Genomic DNA, 15,324 nt, shown 5'->3' with positions numbered 1-15,324 from the left:
AGGCAGGGCCTGTTAAAGTCCATTGCGGCACTTCTTGTGTGATTTTGGGCTATACAAAAATAAACTGTATTGTATTGTATATGCTAACAGCACTGCAGTATGATGTTATCGTATATTCACCTGATTTTGATTCACCCTTACAACATCTTGTAAAAGTGTTCAGTTGCTTAAGTAAACATGGACTGAAGTTTCTACCTGAAAACGTAATCTTTCCTAAATGATGGCCTATTGATCATCAGATCCGTGATCATCAGAGGTGACTGTGTGCAGAGGGTGCAGACCTATAAATACCTGGGAGTGCAGCTGGATGATAAATTGGACTGGACTGCCAATACTGATTCTCTGTGCAAGAAAGGACAGAGCCGCCTGTACTTCCTTAGAAGACTGGCATCCTTCAACATCTGCAGTAAGATGCTGCAGATGTTCTATCAGATGGTTGTGGCGAGTGCCCTCTTCTACGCAGTGGTGTGCTGGGGAGGCAGCATTAAGAAGAAGGATGCCTCATGCCTGGACAAACTGGTGAGGAAGGCAGGCTCTATTGTTGGCATAGAGCTGGACGGTTTGACATCCATAGCAGAGCAACGGGCACTCAGCAGGCTCCTATCAATTATGGAGAATCCACTACATCCATTAAACAGTGTCATCTCCAGACAGAGGAGCAGTTTCAGCGACAGATTGCTGTAACTGTCCTGCTCCACTGACAGACTGAGAAGATCATTCCTCCCCCAAACTATGCGACTCTTCAATTCCACCAGAGGGGGTAAACGTTGAACATTATTCAAGTTATTGTCTGTTTTTTACCTGCATTTTTTATTACTCTTTAATTTAATATTTTTTGCTGCTGGAGTATGTGAATTTCCCCCTGGGATTAATAAAGTATCTATCTATCTATCTATCTATCTATCTATCTATCTATCTATCTATCTATCTATCTATCTATCTATCTATCTATCTATCTATCTATCTATCTATCTATCTATCTATCTATTGCGTGGGCCATATTGGTGACTGAAGTAGTGAGAAACTGAGCCTGGTCTGTTCCTGGGACTGTCAAAGATGTGAGGTCATTTTAGATGTTTGCTAGTTACTATAGAAGATTTATGAAAAACTTTGCAAAGCTGGAAGCCCCATTGCACTCATTATTAGAAGGGACCTCAAAGATGAGAAAAAAAACACTGGACTGAGAGGTTTATATCAGAAATTTCAGATGAAAAATAATAATTGCATCTATGTATCAATCTGTCATGCATTCTATCCATATCATTATTGAGGAGGGCAGAAGTAAAAGAATGCGTTACCACCTTGCTGCTAAGATATGACACATGTTAAGAAAATCGTTTTGTGGTCAGATTGTTAAATTCACTAATCATAGCACCAGAGTGACAACGTGTTGCATGTTGATTAGCACATGAAACTAAAAATATCACTGCACTCTGTAGACATGACAATAACGACCTTATGCACACATATTACTCATTATTATGTAACATTCTCAAATCCACTTAATCCAACTCAGTTATCATTCATACCACAGGTGGAGTGGTGGCTCTGAGGCTAGGGATCTGCACTGGCAATCGGAAGGTTGCCGGTTTGAATCCCGTAAAATGCCAAAAGGGACTCTGCTCTGTTGAGCCCTTGTGCAAGGCCCTTAACCTGCAATTGCTGAGAGCTTTGAGTAGTGAGAAAAGCTCTATATAAATGCAAAGAATTATTATTATTGGACTCAATGTAAAAACCAATCATTAATGAGAAACAAGTCCATCATAGGGCCTACTCATGTACAAACCCACACGGGATCAGCTTGGATTTTCCAATTGACATTTCTTTGAGATGTGGGTGGAAAACTAGAAAACCAGGAGAAAAGCCCCTCGAGAATATGGAGACAGCAATGTCCAGACAGCAAGCAGGCAGGGGGATTTAAATCAAGGACTCCAGATTCATAAGTGCTACAAAATATATCAAACATGCTCTTTATTGTTTAGGCTTATTTGTACACACACATTTGGATTTACAAGAAAGGTCATCGTTTTCCCATTTTATTGTAGATGCTTGAGGGTCTCTTTCAATTAAAACTTTGCACACTGAAGATTTTTTTAGTTTGTCCTAGAGCTGGCTGTCTGGGAAAATCATATGCACCTACTGGACTGAGATCTCCTTCTTCAACATTTAGCAGCAAATAATCATGGCTGTCGGTTTTAATGACTGATGACATAATACATATGTTTATGTGGTTAACTGATTAATGATCTGGTCATTGAGATTAGGAGGAGGATCAGTTAATTGCCTTTTTCTGCTAAAATGACTGTGGTTTAAAAGATTGATTGCTCTGATTATCAATTTTGTCATTTTTTTTGTGATTGTTTGGTTCTTCACTCATCAAAAGGGTGGAAAGAGGACCATTGAATGTTCTGATATTCCTTGTGCTTTGTGGGTGGAGCCTCGGGAGGTGGGGCCACCCTGACATCACCAATCCTGAGCCTTCCCACTGGCTATTTAAGGCAGGACAGAGAAAGCTCAGAAGTTAAACAACATCGCATTGGAGGAGGATTCTCATCAGTATTGCTGTTTTTGTTGTTTAGCTGATTTTCTGGATTTATTTTGCTTCTGTCATTTGATTTTGTTTTCGGATTGTGGATTTGCACTTGTTTTCACTTGAGTTAACAAATGGGTGGGTCATTTTGCCTATAATTAATCTTTAAATCTTTTCCTTCTATTTTTTGTATTTTTGTGAAAGGCATCATTCATTTATAAAAATTCTTTGTTTGCCTTTTTGTGTACAAGCCAGGTGTTTACAGTCATCCTCCTCCTTGTGGAGCTTAGAATTGCTTTATTTTAGGACTTTTCCACTTATTTTGCCAGTTTTTCTTTGTTTTGGACTTTCTGGAATGAAACCAGCAGTTGTTAGTAAGGATTAGCTGGATTTCATGGTGAGTCTACTAGGGCAGGAAAATGAAGTACCTGCCTTTTTAGGGGGGCTCACACCCATTTTGCCACATTTGTGACTCCTTTTCACAACAGAATAACACCTGGAATTTTGTCATCAGAATGAATGATGTCTTCATAATCAAGACTCAGGTAGTTGACAGCTCTGGGAGTAGGAGCTCCCTTAGCATTTTGCCATCCAAAATGAGAGTGAATTACATGATTGATTACTTGATTTTTCTGCCAAACAGTCATCTTTCATTTTTTTCTCAGCATCATGGGAGTGCTTTTCATGGCAAATTACTTTACACTTCCATCTTATTTTGAAAAGAATGAAATATTGACTTCCTAAGGGGTACTTTGTCTCCAAAACTGCTGCCCCCTGCCGCCGTTCACCCTCCAATGCTGTAGGTGCTTCCTTGATCTTCTGTGCAGCCCTTCTTGCTCTCTTTGGCCTTGTGCACTGCCTGCCTGGCACATTTATGTCATCATTTCTATCCCACATCACTCTGGTCATTTGTGCTAAATTTCTCCAACACCATTAACTGATTCAAGCCAAGTCAATGAATTTTACCTGAGAAGCAGCACCTCCACAGTACTTGTTGTAGGTGCATTCTGTCTACCTGTATCCCCCTTTCCACATTCTGCACCAGTATAAGCTGTGTCATGATTTTGTACATTGAAAAGAAAAAAATGAGATGAAAATACTGTATATGTGGTAAAAAAATTTGCTGGTTGTGAAAAATGCAACATTTTTTTGTGAAGTTATGGTATCATCCTGTCAAAGCAACTATTATTTTTATCACTGAGTTTCCTTCTTTCTCTTTTCTTGATTTTCTCATATTTGCAACGTTCACTGCACTGTCTGCCTTCACAGAATGCTCTTAATTTCCATGTTATCTTTCTGACCAATCTGTATTAACGGTTACTTTGCTTGATTGCACTCATTGTTTCCTTTGTTTAAATGATGCATGAGTCTAATTGTCAGACTGCATCTCAGATCCTGTACACACGACAACGTTTTTGTTTAAAAATGCAGACATTTGTCTTTGTTTTCACCTTTCATCCAAACTACACCCTCATTTTTAAACCCATGAAAATGAATACTTCTGAAAACACTTAACTTTCCAGAGCTGGATATTTTTAAATGTGGATGGGTACTAGCTAGGATTTCTTTAAACACAGAATCCATCACACTCTGGTTGGCTCCTACTTATTACAATGCTCCTGCTCATTACAATGTCACATTCCCTGATTTGTCAACCTTCACAGATGGAAAAACATATTCGGACATAGTGGGCAATGAAATGTTTCTTTCCATGGTGCTTGTTGTGTCGCTTACCTGTATACATCTAAACTGCATTTTGTGTAATTTTTAGAAATTGTGGTCAAGCAACTAGTCATCCTGCATGATAGAGTGACCAGTCATATATGCTGTAAGTTCAAACTGCACAAGCACATTCGGCCCAACTGACATACCACAACATGGCTGAAAGTGTACATTAGACTGTATGTGTACAATGCACACTCACAGTGGTCACTGCACAATGAATCTCAGGAAATATGACAGCAACATCAGAAAATCAGCTTACGCTACAAGACAGCTTGCTAAAATGTTTGACATTTTACCTGGTTACCTGTGCCATTTAGAATTGACTTTAAAGTACTGCTTATGGTTTGCAAAGCCTTAAATAATCTCGCTCCATCCTATATTTCAGAATGCCTCTCACCTTACACTCCAAATAGTAACCTTAGGTCTTCAAAAGAGTGTTGAAGCAGGTAGACACGTCAGGGGCACCCTCAGCCCCAAAGAAAGCACTCGGAGTCTCAGGACAGGCAGCAGAATCAGGCTTTATTGTATGGCGCACATACAGAGTCCACTCAGATGGAACAATGAGCACCTTTTTACTTTTATTACAGTCCTTATCATTTCAGCCATTATTCTTCCTCATCTGACTTCTAGCATTCCATTGTTCTAGTCCTGCCTCTAATTAATTCCACCAATAATTCTTAGTTGAGGGGGTGTCAAATTCTCTATTCTCTCCCCCTACCGTCTCAGTGCTTGCTACCATGATTTACAACCAAAGAGTTTACATTCCCTTCTTTAAGCGAAGGGCCCATTCTTTGTCTCTCTCTAGCACGTCTGACCTTTGACTTATGAAAAACTGATGTTTTCTGGCTCATGGAAAATAATAAATAATATGTAGGCATAAGACTTTGTAATCCCAATTCTTACATGTTAATGCTTAGTATAAAACAATGCTTACTTTCTCATGTGTTTATAATACTTTTCTAGTATGTGTAAATAGCCAATTTCAAGAATACAATTTTCTATACTGCTTATAATTCCAAGAGCTAAACTTAAAAGAAGTGGTGAGGCGGCCTTCTGCTGTTATGCACCCAAAATATGGAATAGCTGACCAAAAGAAATTCACCAGGCTAATATGGTGGAGCACTTTAAAAAACTGCGTAAAGCCTGTTATTTTAATATGGCTTTCTCACACACACACACTCACACTCCTCAGCCTCCCTGGAAAAGTCTATTCAGGGGTCCTGGAGAGGAGGGTCCGTCGGATAGTCGAGCCTCGGATTCAGGAGGAACAGTGTGGTTTTCGTCCTGGTCGCGGAACAGTGGACCAGCTCTATACCCTTAGCAGGGTCCTGGAGGGTGTATGGGAGTTTGCCCAACCAGTCTACATGTGTTTTGTGGACTTGGAAAAGGCATTCGACCGTGTCCCTCGGGGAATCCTGTGGGGGGTACTCCGAGAGTATGGGGCACCGGCCCCCCTGATAAGGGCTGTTCGGTCCCTGTACGATCGGTGCCAGAGCTTGGTCCGCATTGCCGGCAGTAAGTCGAACCCATTTCCAGTGAGAGTTGGACTCCGCCAGGGCTGCCCTTTGTCACCGATTCTGTTCATAACTTTTATGGACAGAATTTCTAGGCACAGCCAGGGTGTTGAGGGGGTCCGGTTTGGTGGGCTCAGGATTGGGTCACTGCTTTTTGCAGATGATGTTGTCCTGTTTGCTTCATCAGGCCGTGATCTTCAGCTCTCTCTGGATCGGTTCGCAGCCGAGTGTGAAGCGGCTGGGATGAGAATCAGCACCTCCAAATCCGAGACCATGGTCCTCAGCCGGAAAAGGGTGGAGTGCCCTCTGGTAGCGAGATCCTGCCCCAAGTGGAGGAGTTCAAGTATCTCGGGGTCTTGTTCACGAGTGAGGGAAGAATGGAGCATGAGATCGACAGGCGGATCGGTGCGGCATCCGCAGTAATGCGGGCGCTGCATCGGTCTGTCGTGGTGAAAAAGGAGCTGAGCCGCAAGGCGAAGCTCTCAATTTACCAGTCGATCTATGTTCCTACCCTCACCTATGGTCATGAGCTATGGGTAGTGACCGAAAAAACGAGATCGCGAATACAAGCGGCTGAAATGAGTTTCCTCCGCAGGGTGTCTGGGCTTTCCCTTAAAGATAGGGTGAGAAGCTCAGTCATCCGGGAGGGGCTCAGAGTAGAGCCGCTGCTCCTCCGCATCGAGAGGAGTCAGATGAGGTGGCTCGGGCATCTGATCAGGATGCCTCCTGGACGCCTCCCTGGTGAGGTGTTCCGGGCACGTCTAACCGGGAGGAGGCCCCGGGGAAGACCCAGGACACGTTGGAGGGACTATGTCTCTCGACTGGCCTGGGAACGCCTTGGGATTCTCCTGGAAGAGCTAGAAGTGGCCGGGGAGAGGGAAGTCTGGGCATCTCTGCTCAATCTGCTGCCCCCGCGACCCGACCTCGGATAAGCGGGAGACAATGCATGGATGGATGGATGGATGGATGGATTTCTCATAGCTTCATTTTAGTGTAACCCTGATATTCTGTACATGCATTTGATTATCATTCTTACAATGTCTTCACAATCTGTACTAACCCCTACTTTCTCTGCTGTTCTTTTTCCGCTTTTCTGTGGTGGTGATCTGCGCCACCACCACCTGATCAGGGCACCGTGATATCCTTACATTGATGGATTAAAGGACAGATATCCACATGTCCATTATCATCTAATTCTTCAATGTGAAGCCTGAAAACCACGAGGACTGATTGAGATCATTTATGGTAGGTAGAATGCCTAGTGGGGTCTGGATGATCACGTGGCCTCGGAACCCCTGCAGATTTTGTTTTTTGATTTTTTTCTCCAGCTTTGCCAGTTTTTCCTTTTTTTGTTTTTGCTGTCCTCCTGGCCATCGGACCTTACTTTATTCTTTGTAACTTAGTATTGCCTAATCTTAGTTTTATATTTTTCTTTCTTCATCTTGTAAAGCACTTCGAGCTACATCATTTGTATGAAAACATGCTATAGAAATAAATGTTGTTTTTGTTGACATGACAGAAATTCTTCAGATCATAAGATGCAATCAGGCATTGCAACAACCCACATACTGCATGTAAAATGATAGAAGGTGAAAGTAAAATTTGGGAAAACTCAGAAAATCAGTGTCTAATTCACACTGCATAGACTCACTGCTGTGTGCATGCCCAGTGCAGGTGAACAATTACATTATATGTGTTTTCGCTTACTTTAATATGGTCAAGCATACTTTCATAAATGATGTGAAAATGCTACTGTGAGTGGAGATTTCTTTCATTTAAAAACCGTTTATAAATGAACAATAGAAGTGTGTAGCCTCAGTCCAATGGAGCAAATCTTACAATGCCTGCATAATGACAGCAAAGAACCAATAGAAAACATGCACTGACAGTAAGGGGAGGAGTCATTGAAGGAATGGAAATGTTAATTACAGTGGAAGTGAGAAACGAAAGCCAGCAGTTTTTGGAGAAAAAAAGAGAGAAAGCGACAAAATGATACAGAAAGGGAAAATTCATCCTACGTTATTACATCTGAAGCAAAGTCTCCCAGGATTTGTGATCACTTGGAAGAAAACTGGTAAGCCTGAGTAAACCTTACTGGTAGGGTTGGGTATGTTTAGACGTGGACAACGGCTGTTTGTCTCTTGGAGCTCAGTCTGCAGATATGCCCCTTGTCCCCACTTGCACTCTCCACCCTGTATTTACCTTCGCCTCACAGATTCTAGCCCCTCAAACCACCCTTTATTTTTCATACCATTCTAAGGACAAGTTGTTGTATCCTGGCATGTCGGCTTATCTGTTTTTTGTAGAATTTGTGTCTTTTTTGTTGTTTGGTACCAGACATCCAACCCATACCACAAAAAGGTAGATTGCTTGTTTTCAAATTGTTTTTTTAGATATTTTATATTATAAATATTTGATTTTATTTCTCTTATTTTGCTCTTAAAGAGTCTGAAGTTTAGTATATTGTTTAGAAAACAATCTATTATAAAATTTTTCAGTTTAGTATTTGAAATGTTTGTTTTAATCGGTTTTTAATTAGGTTAGGGTTAGGGTTAGGGATCAATTTTTTTAATTAGGTTAAGGGTTTTGTCTTTGCATTATTTGACAGTAAACTATGTAACATTCTATGATCTGCTTCTCGCAACTTAGAGGGCACCATGGCGGATGTTTGCCGACTTGCAGACCAACCACATCAGTTATGTGGTAGGTAACCACCCATACAATCAGATTGTGATTCAGACTACGAATGCTATGAATATACACACACATAGATATGTATATATACATGCAGAGAGAGAGATATCATTGCAGACTGCATTCAGGTGATGGTACGGTTCTTCTGGTTCTTCTATACATTCTTTGAGTTTTCCCACAGGTGACACCTCGCTAGTATTAGTACTGCTGTAGAAGAAACTTCAGATGAGGTCCTTCATGTTTTTGGGCCACAATGTTCATGCACACCCTATTCCGGTTACCCAACGTTGAAATCTGTGACACTTTGTCTCCAAGCTATAATGAAGTTCTTACAGCAAAAAGAAAAATGTGACACTTCACAGTAGCTTTTCTTCCCTATGGTTAAATATCATGGCGCATTATCATCAGCACAATATCTGAGAACCAAATAGTCTTCAAAATATTTTAGTTGCATATGAAAGTTTATTTTTTAATTTTTTTAAAGTATGCATTATTTTCAAAGTATGCACATGTAGCTGTCAAACATGTGCAAGTAGAAGATGTTCAAAGGGCTTGTGCAATGTCAATGGTTCTACCCTGAGTTGAGAGGAAGTGCTGTTGTTCATGACCAGAAGCTCAGAAAGTTGAGGAATTGTGATGTCACTTCCGGTCCCCTATCCTAGCCCCACCTCTTCCGCTTCAGACAATATATAAAAGACTTTGCCATCATGGAGTCAGTTAATGAATGGACTCACATCTGGAAAGATGCTTTGACTTTGTGTAAATAACTTGGTTCCTTATAATATACAGGGATCATCAGCTAATGCCCCAAACTTTTGTTCTGAGTTCCTGTGCCTTACTTTGCTGTAGCCCATATTTATATACCACATATACAGTGTGGCAATCTGCCAATCCAAACCCAATAATTTTGTTTTGATTAAATTCATTTAAGTTTCAGCTAGCATCTTCTATTTTTCATATATGAACAAAGTGAGCTAGTTTTGGTGCAGAAAAACATTGTATTAGTTAGAGGGATGCCTACCTTCACAGACACCTGGAACCCCCAAGTAATGGCGGCTGTAGTCGCAGTAGAGGCCCTTGCTGTGGTCACACACATGCCTCTCATTGCAGGGCTCGCCTTGTTGTCTGGCACACACTCGGCAGCATCCACAGCCATCCAGGACAAGGGACACCCCAGGAGCACAGCGGGGAACAGTCCAAGGGCAATAGCAAGGTGAACGGCAGATTTGACTGCATACCTAAGAAAATTGAACAGGAGCCATGCGTCAAATCAGATAGGTAAGAAGTACAAATATCATTGTCATTCGAAACCGGACTGAGAAATACAAATAAACTAAAAGTAAGGAAATTGAAAATGGAAAAAAAGCAAGTCATCTAGCTACTATTACAGTGGGCATTAAACATTTACACTCCCTGAGGAAATTCTTAGGATCACCATACTTTCTACTAGGTAGGACTTCCTTTTGCTCTCAAATTGGCCTCAGGTCTTTGTGGGTTCCACAAGATGTTGGAGACATTCCTCTGAGATTCTGCTCCATCTTGACACGACTTCATCATGTAATGTCTGCAGGTTTTTCAGCTGCAAATCTCCTGTTCTACCACATCCAAAATGTATTTTATTGGATTCAGATCCGGTGAGTGGGAAGATCACAAAAAACATTGAACTCCTTGTTGTGTTCATGAAGATGACTTTTGCTTATCATACTGGAAGGGGCCATTAGAAGATGAGTAAATTGTGGCCTTGGAGGGATGCACATGGTCAACAACATTACTCAAATAGGTTGTGGCATTCAAGCAATAATTAATTGGTATTAACAGGTCCAAAATGTGCCAAGAGATCATTCCCCACATCATTACACCACAACCACCACCACCAGCCTGGACCCTTGACACAAGGCACATGGATTCCTACAAATTCTGACCCTACCGCCTGTGGGCCTTGGCAGAAATCAAGATTCATGCACCCTGGCTCCCTTTTTTCAGACTTCAACTGTCCACTACAGCCTCGGCTTCTTCTTCATGGACCCTAGGAGTGAAACCCAATATGCTCTTCTACTGTTGTAGCTCATCCGCCTCAAGGTTCCATGTGTTGTGCATGTTGAGGTGCTTTTCTCTTCACTCGAGCTGTACAGAGTGCTTATCTGAGTTACTGAAACCTTTCTGTCAGCTTGATCAAGTCTGGCCAATCTCCTCTGACCTCACTCATCGTCAACAAGCTGTTTCTCTCTGCAGAATGGTTGCTCACTAAATTCTAAGTAAACTCTAGAGACCGTCGTGTGTGAAAATCCCAGACGATCAGCAGTTACAGAAATACACAAACCAGCACCAATAGTCCTGCCACAGTTGAAATAACTGACATTGCATTTTTTTTCCACTCTGGTGTTTGACATTAACTGAAGTTCATGACCTGCATCTGCATGATTTTATGCATCACGCTGCTGTCACATGATTGGCTGATTAGATAATTATACTAAATATAAACATATATCTTATATACAGTATATAGCTAAGGTTGAAAGTTTGTGAGCCTGTTCCACGTTGTCATTATTTTGGATAGTGTGTAGACATTATAAGAACCTTCTCTCCTGTGAATGTATATCATGAATAACACACAGATTATTAGAAAGTGATGTTTAATATTTTACTTTTGTGCAGAAGTAAATGAACCTTTTTCAGACACCAACGTTTGCACCTCCTTTAGTCGTTGTAGTCTCTTATAACCAACTATGAATGTCTGTCTGAAATCTTACCGGTGGGTCTTAACTTTGTTTTACGAAACACCATCAGCTCTGTGACGCAGAAGTTTCTGCAGTCTGATAAGGGTAAAAATTGAGCTTTTTGCTATCAGACTGAAAATCATGTTTGGCTTAATCATATTACCAAAAACACACCATGAAGCACAGTGGTGGCAGCATCAGGCTGTGGGTATGCTTCTCTGCAGCAGGCCCTGGAAGGCAAGTGAGGGTAAAACAAATGCACCCTGGAAGAAGATTTGCTATCCAGTAAGACAACAACCTAAAATAGGAAGCCAAAGCAGCACAGGACTGGCAACAAAGTGAATATCCTGGAGTGGCCAAGTCAGAGCCGAGATCTCAATCCAATTGAAAATGTGTGGCTGAATTTGAAAAATGCTGTTAACTCACAATCATCATGCAACCTGACAGAAGAATGGGGATAAGGAGAGGGTCCCGATGCGCAAAGCTGACAGAGCAAGAAGAGACCTGTGCACAAGGCTGTCATGGCCACCAAATGTGAATACAATGTTAAAACATCATGGATTTAGTCAATAGAAAAAGACACTTTAATGTCAAAGTGAAAACAGATCTCTGTACGACTATCTATCTATCTATCTATCTATCTATCTATCTATCTATCTATCTATCTATCTATCTATCTATCTATCTATCTATCTATCTATCTATCTATCTATCATATAGTGTTTTTCATATCTATCTATCTATCTATCTATCTATCTATCTATCTATCTATCTATCTATCTATCTATCTATCTATCTATCTATCTATCATATAGTGTTTTTCATATCTATCTATCTATCTATCTATCTATCTATCTATCTATCTATCTATCTATCTATCTATCTATCTATCTATCTATCTATCTATCTATCTATAAGTCTTTGAGTGGTTATGGACACTGAACTGCTTAATTTTTAAACAGTGATGACTATAATTCAACCCATTCCTTCCTTCCTTCATTCATTTTTTCAGACCTACTAACTTCAGTCCTGAGATGCATGGAAATGACGACAATCCTTGCAGTAGAAGCTGCTCAGAGAGGAATAAGATCTTTCCAGGACTAAAGGTGTCAAACTACTCTGAGCCAAGTGAACCTCTTCAGCTGTGAACACTAAGCTCTTCTAAACTGGGGGACAGCCACCTTTCATTTCTTCACCTCCCAACCCCACCTGAAAGCATCAGCTTGAAGGCCCGAACCAAACATGGCAATGACACCATAGGCCTACACTTATTGACAGAAGACTAATTAAGGATCACCAGTTAACGGCATCTTTTGGGTGAGACAGAGAAATTGAAATAAACTGAAGAAAACTTCAACACTGTAAATAGACCAGGACTGCACAAAATAACAAAACAAGTTAAATGAAGTTACAAAAAAGATAAAAAATACATGTGTGTTCTAAGTGAATTTCCCATTGGGATTAATAAAGTATCTATCTATCTATCTATCTATCTATCTATCTATCTATCTATCTATCTATCTATCTATCTATCTATCTATCTATCTATCTATCTATCTATCTATCTATCTATCTATCTATCTATCTATCTATCTATCTAAGTGAGCACATTTGCAGTCAGCGTGAGGAGTAAGTCTGGCAGACAGAGACAGCAGTCAGACTGCATATACTAGAATGAGAAGTGAAAACGCGGTCCTCACATTAAGCGAATAGTAAAAATAGGAAACCCTGCGGAAATGATTAAGATTAAAAAAAAAAACATAAGCTGTAAAAGCACATTCCTCTGGCCCAGTGCTCAAATATCATTTTGGACAGAAACATGCGGCTTTCCTGCAGCTGATAAACAACTTTCTGGTTTCTGTTGTTATGCAGCTTCTACATAGAAAATTAAGTTAGCTTACATTTTATTATTATTATTATTTTGTTGTGAGAAGGTTGCAGCATGGAATATATTTGTTTAATTTCAAGCACAATACATTGGATCTCAAAGCAATTTTCAAAAGACAGCACTTGCATTATAAAGTTCTGAAAGAAAAAGACCCTAAAGTAACAGTCTAAAGTCACACCTCACTTTAAAGGAATACTCCATAAATTCTAAAATCTGCATGTCGGTGCTAAAACTGGATGCCATGCAGGCTGCTTGTTCCTGACCAACTCACCTTTGTAATCACACAAAGCACAAGAGATAAGGAGAGCACCTTTGGGTTTACTGACGGGTTCATCTTTTAGTTCCTTCTCCTTTTCTTTTCCCCCCTGGGATTTTCTTGGTCTGTTCCCGGCAAGGCTGCTAGAAAACTGCCTGCCTTCAGTTCTCTCCATTATTTATAACATGGGAGTCCTGATGTCACAGGCAGACTGAGCCATGTGCAAACACGAGGGAAACTTGGATCACCCGTGTTAATGCGGCATTCCGGCTGCCCATATCCACTCGCTTCCAGGTGAGAGAAATAGTTTTCTCTCAGGGAAAAGCAAGCTGAATATTTACTGTAAAGTGAAGTGGCTGCTTTCAAGAAAGCCATTGTGAATTCTTTTATCGCTTACCTTTCTAGACATTTTTGATGAGTTGTCCTATTAAAATGTAGAATTGTAGCAAATAGGTTTGAAAAAATTAAGCACTCCTTGTTGTCATTTGTTAATTTTTCAGGAAACACAATTTATTAAAAGAGGTGTAAATAGGCAGAGTTTATTCAGGTAAAGTAATTTTAGAGCATTGATTAAGAGAGCTCAGTAGCATAAAATGATCCATGATGAGCTAAGAAGCTGGTGAGATTCATCTATTTTTATATATTTTAACAAAGTTCTGTTGAGGATGGGGAGGTATTTAAATACCAAAGGCAATAAAATCTCATTGTAGACTAGTGCTTATGAAGAGAAGGAGGTAGACCAGCAAAACATATTCAAGTCAAGTCAAGTGAAGCTTTATTGTCATCTCAACCATATACATTAAAGCACACAGTAAGACGAAAAAAACGTCCTCCAGGAGCAAAGGTGCAACGTACAACACAACAGGACAACAACACAATCAGACAAGAGGATGAATGGGAGGAGAGAATAAATAATATAATATCTGTACATATAACTGCACATATATACTAAATATATAAAATCCATCTGTCAGTCTGTATGTCTGTCCGCTTTTCACGAGAGAACGACTGAACGGATTTAGATCGGGTCTTGAACATTTTGTGACTTCTCTCATTGCACTATGTATCATAGTTCGCTTGCGGCACTGATTTATTTGCGCCAATCCGAGAGAGACGCAACGGGCCCAAGGGATGGGGGTGTGCCAGCCTTGGGGTGTACCTTACCTCCGCTTAGCTAATGAACGAGAGAACTACTTAACGTATTCAAATCTGTTTTTTTTTTCTAGAATTTGCTTGAACATTCCGGTTGATTTTGAGACTTTTCTCATTGTGCTAAGAATCATAGTTTACTTGCAGGAGCGATATATTTGCGCTAATCTGAGACATGGGCTGCGTGCCGAGGGGAGGGGGGTGTGCCAGCCTTGGGGTGTACCTTACCTCCGCTTAGCTAATGAACGAGAGAACTACTTAACGTATTTAAATCTGGTTTTTTTTTCTAGAATTTGCTTGAACATTCCAGTTGATTTTGTGACTTCACTCATTGTGCTAAGAATCATAGTTTACTTGCAGGAGCAATATATTCGCGCTAATCTGAGACATGGGCTGCGTGCCGAGGGGAGGGGGAAGCGTGACATCAGGAGTAGGGAGCCAGACCTCTGCATTTTGGAGTCTACCTTGCCTCCACTTAGCTAGCAATACCTGTTTGTTTGTTGATTTTTAAAGTTTGTCCTGTTTCACTACTAGGCGGGCGGAGCCATGGGGGAAAGCTAGTATATACTTGATATAGAAATACCTATACCTAAATATCTATATATATAATTCATTAAAGCAGCCAACCATGGGCAGGCAAGACGCAAGACAGAGCCCCGCCCGCCAACTCACCGAGCCACGCTCAGCAACTCTAAGACCATGGGATATGCACGACATAGCCACGCCCGCCAACTCACAGTGCCCCTCCCAGCAACTCTAAGACCATGGGATACGACGACAACTCACAGAGCCATGCCCACCAACTGTAAGACCATGGGACAAGAACGCCTGCCCGCCCGCCCGCCTGACTG

At 40.9% G+C, this 15,324-nt stretch overlaps 1 protein-coding gene across 1 annotated transcript in view; it reads right to left on the bottom strand.

The window, feature by feature from the left end:
* The window catches only part of LOC114642898 (CCN family member 5), a 31,881-nt gene extending 18,424 nt beyond the window's left edge, over positions 1 to 13,457 (bottom strand). The window contains exons 1-2 of the mRNA XM_028791645.2: positions 13,340 to 13,457; positions 9,485 to 9,701 (exon numbers count right to left, since the gene is read on the bottom strand). Of these exons, the coding sequence (XP_028647478.1) occupies positions 9,485 to 9,701; positions 13,340 to 13,402 (280 nt within the window). The 5' untranslated portion in view covers positions 13,403 to 13,457. The remainder of the gene's footprint in view (positions 1 to 9,484; positions 9,702 to 13,339) is intronic.
* Between the last annotated feature and the right edge of the window lie 1,867 nt (positions 13,458 to 15,324).

The sequence above is a fragment of the Erpetoichthys calabaricus genome, chromosome 10, assembly GCF_900747795.2.
Source record: "Erpetoichthys calabaricus chromosome 10, fErpCal1.3, whole genome shotgun sequence".
Classification (NCBI taxonomy): domain Eukaryota; kingdom Metazoa; phylum Chordata; class Cladistia; order Polypteriformes; family Polypteridae; genus Erpetoichthys; species Erpetoichthys calabaricus.
This window is presented reverse-complemented; position numbering and strand designations above follow the sequence as displayed.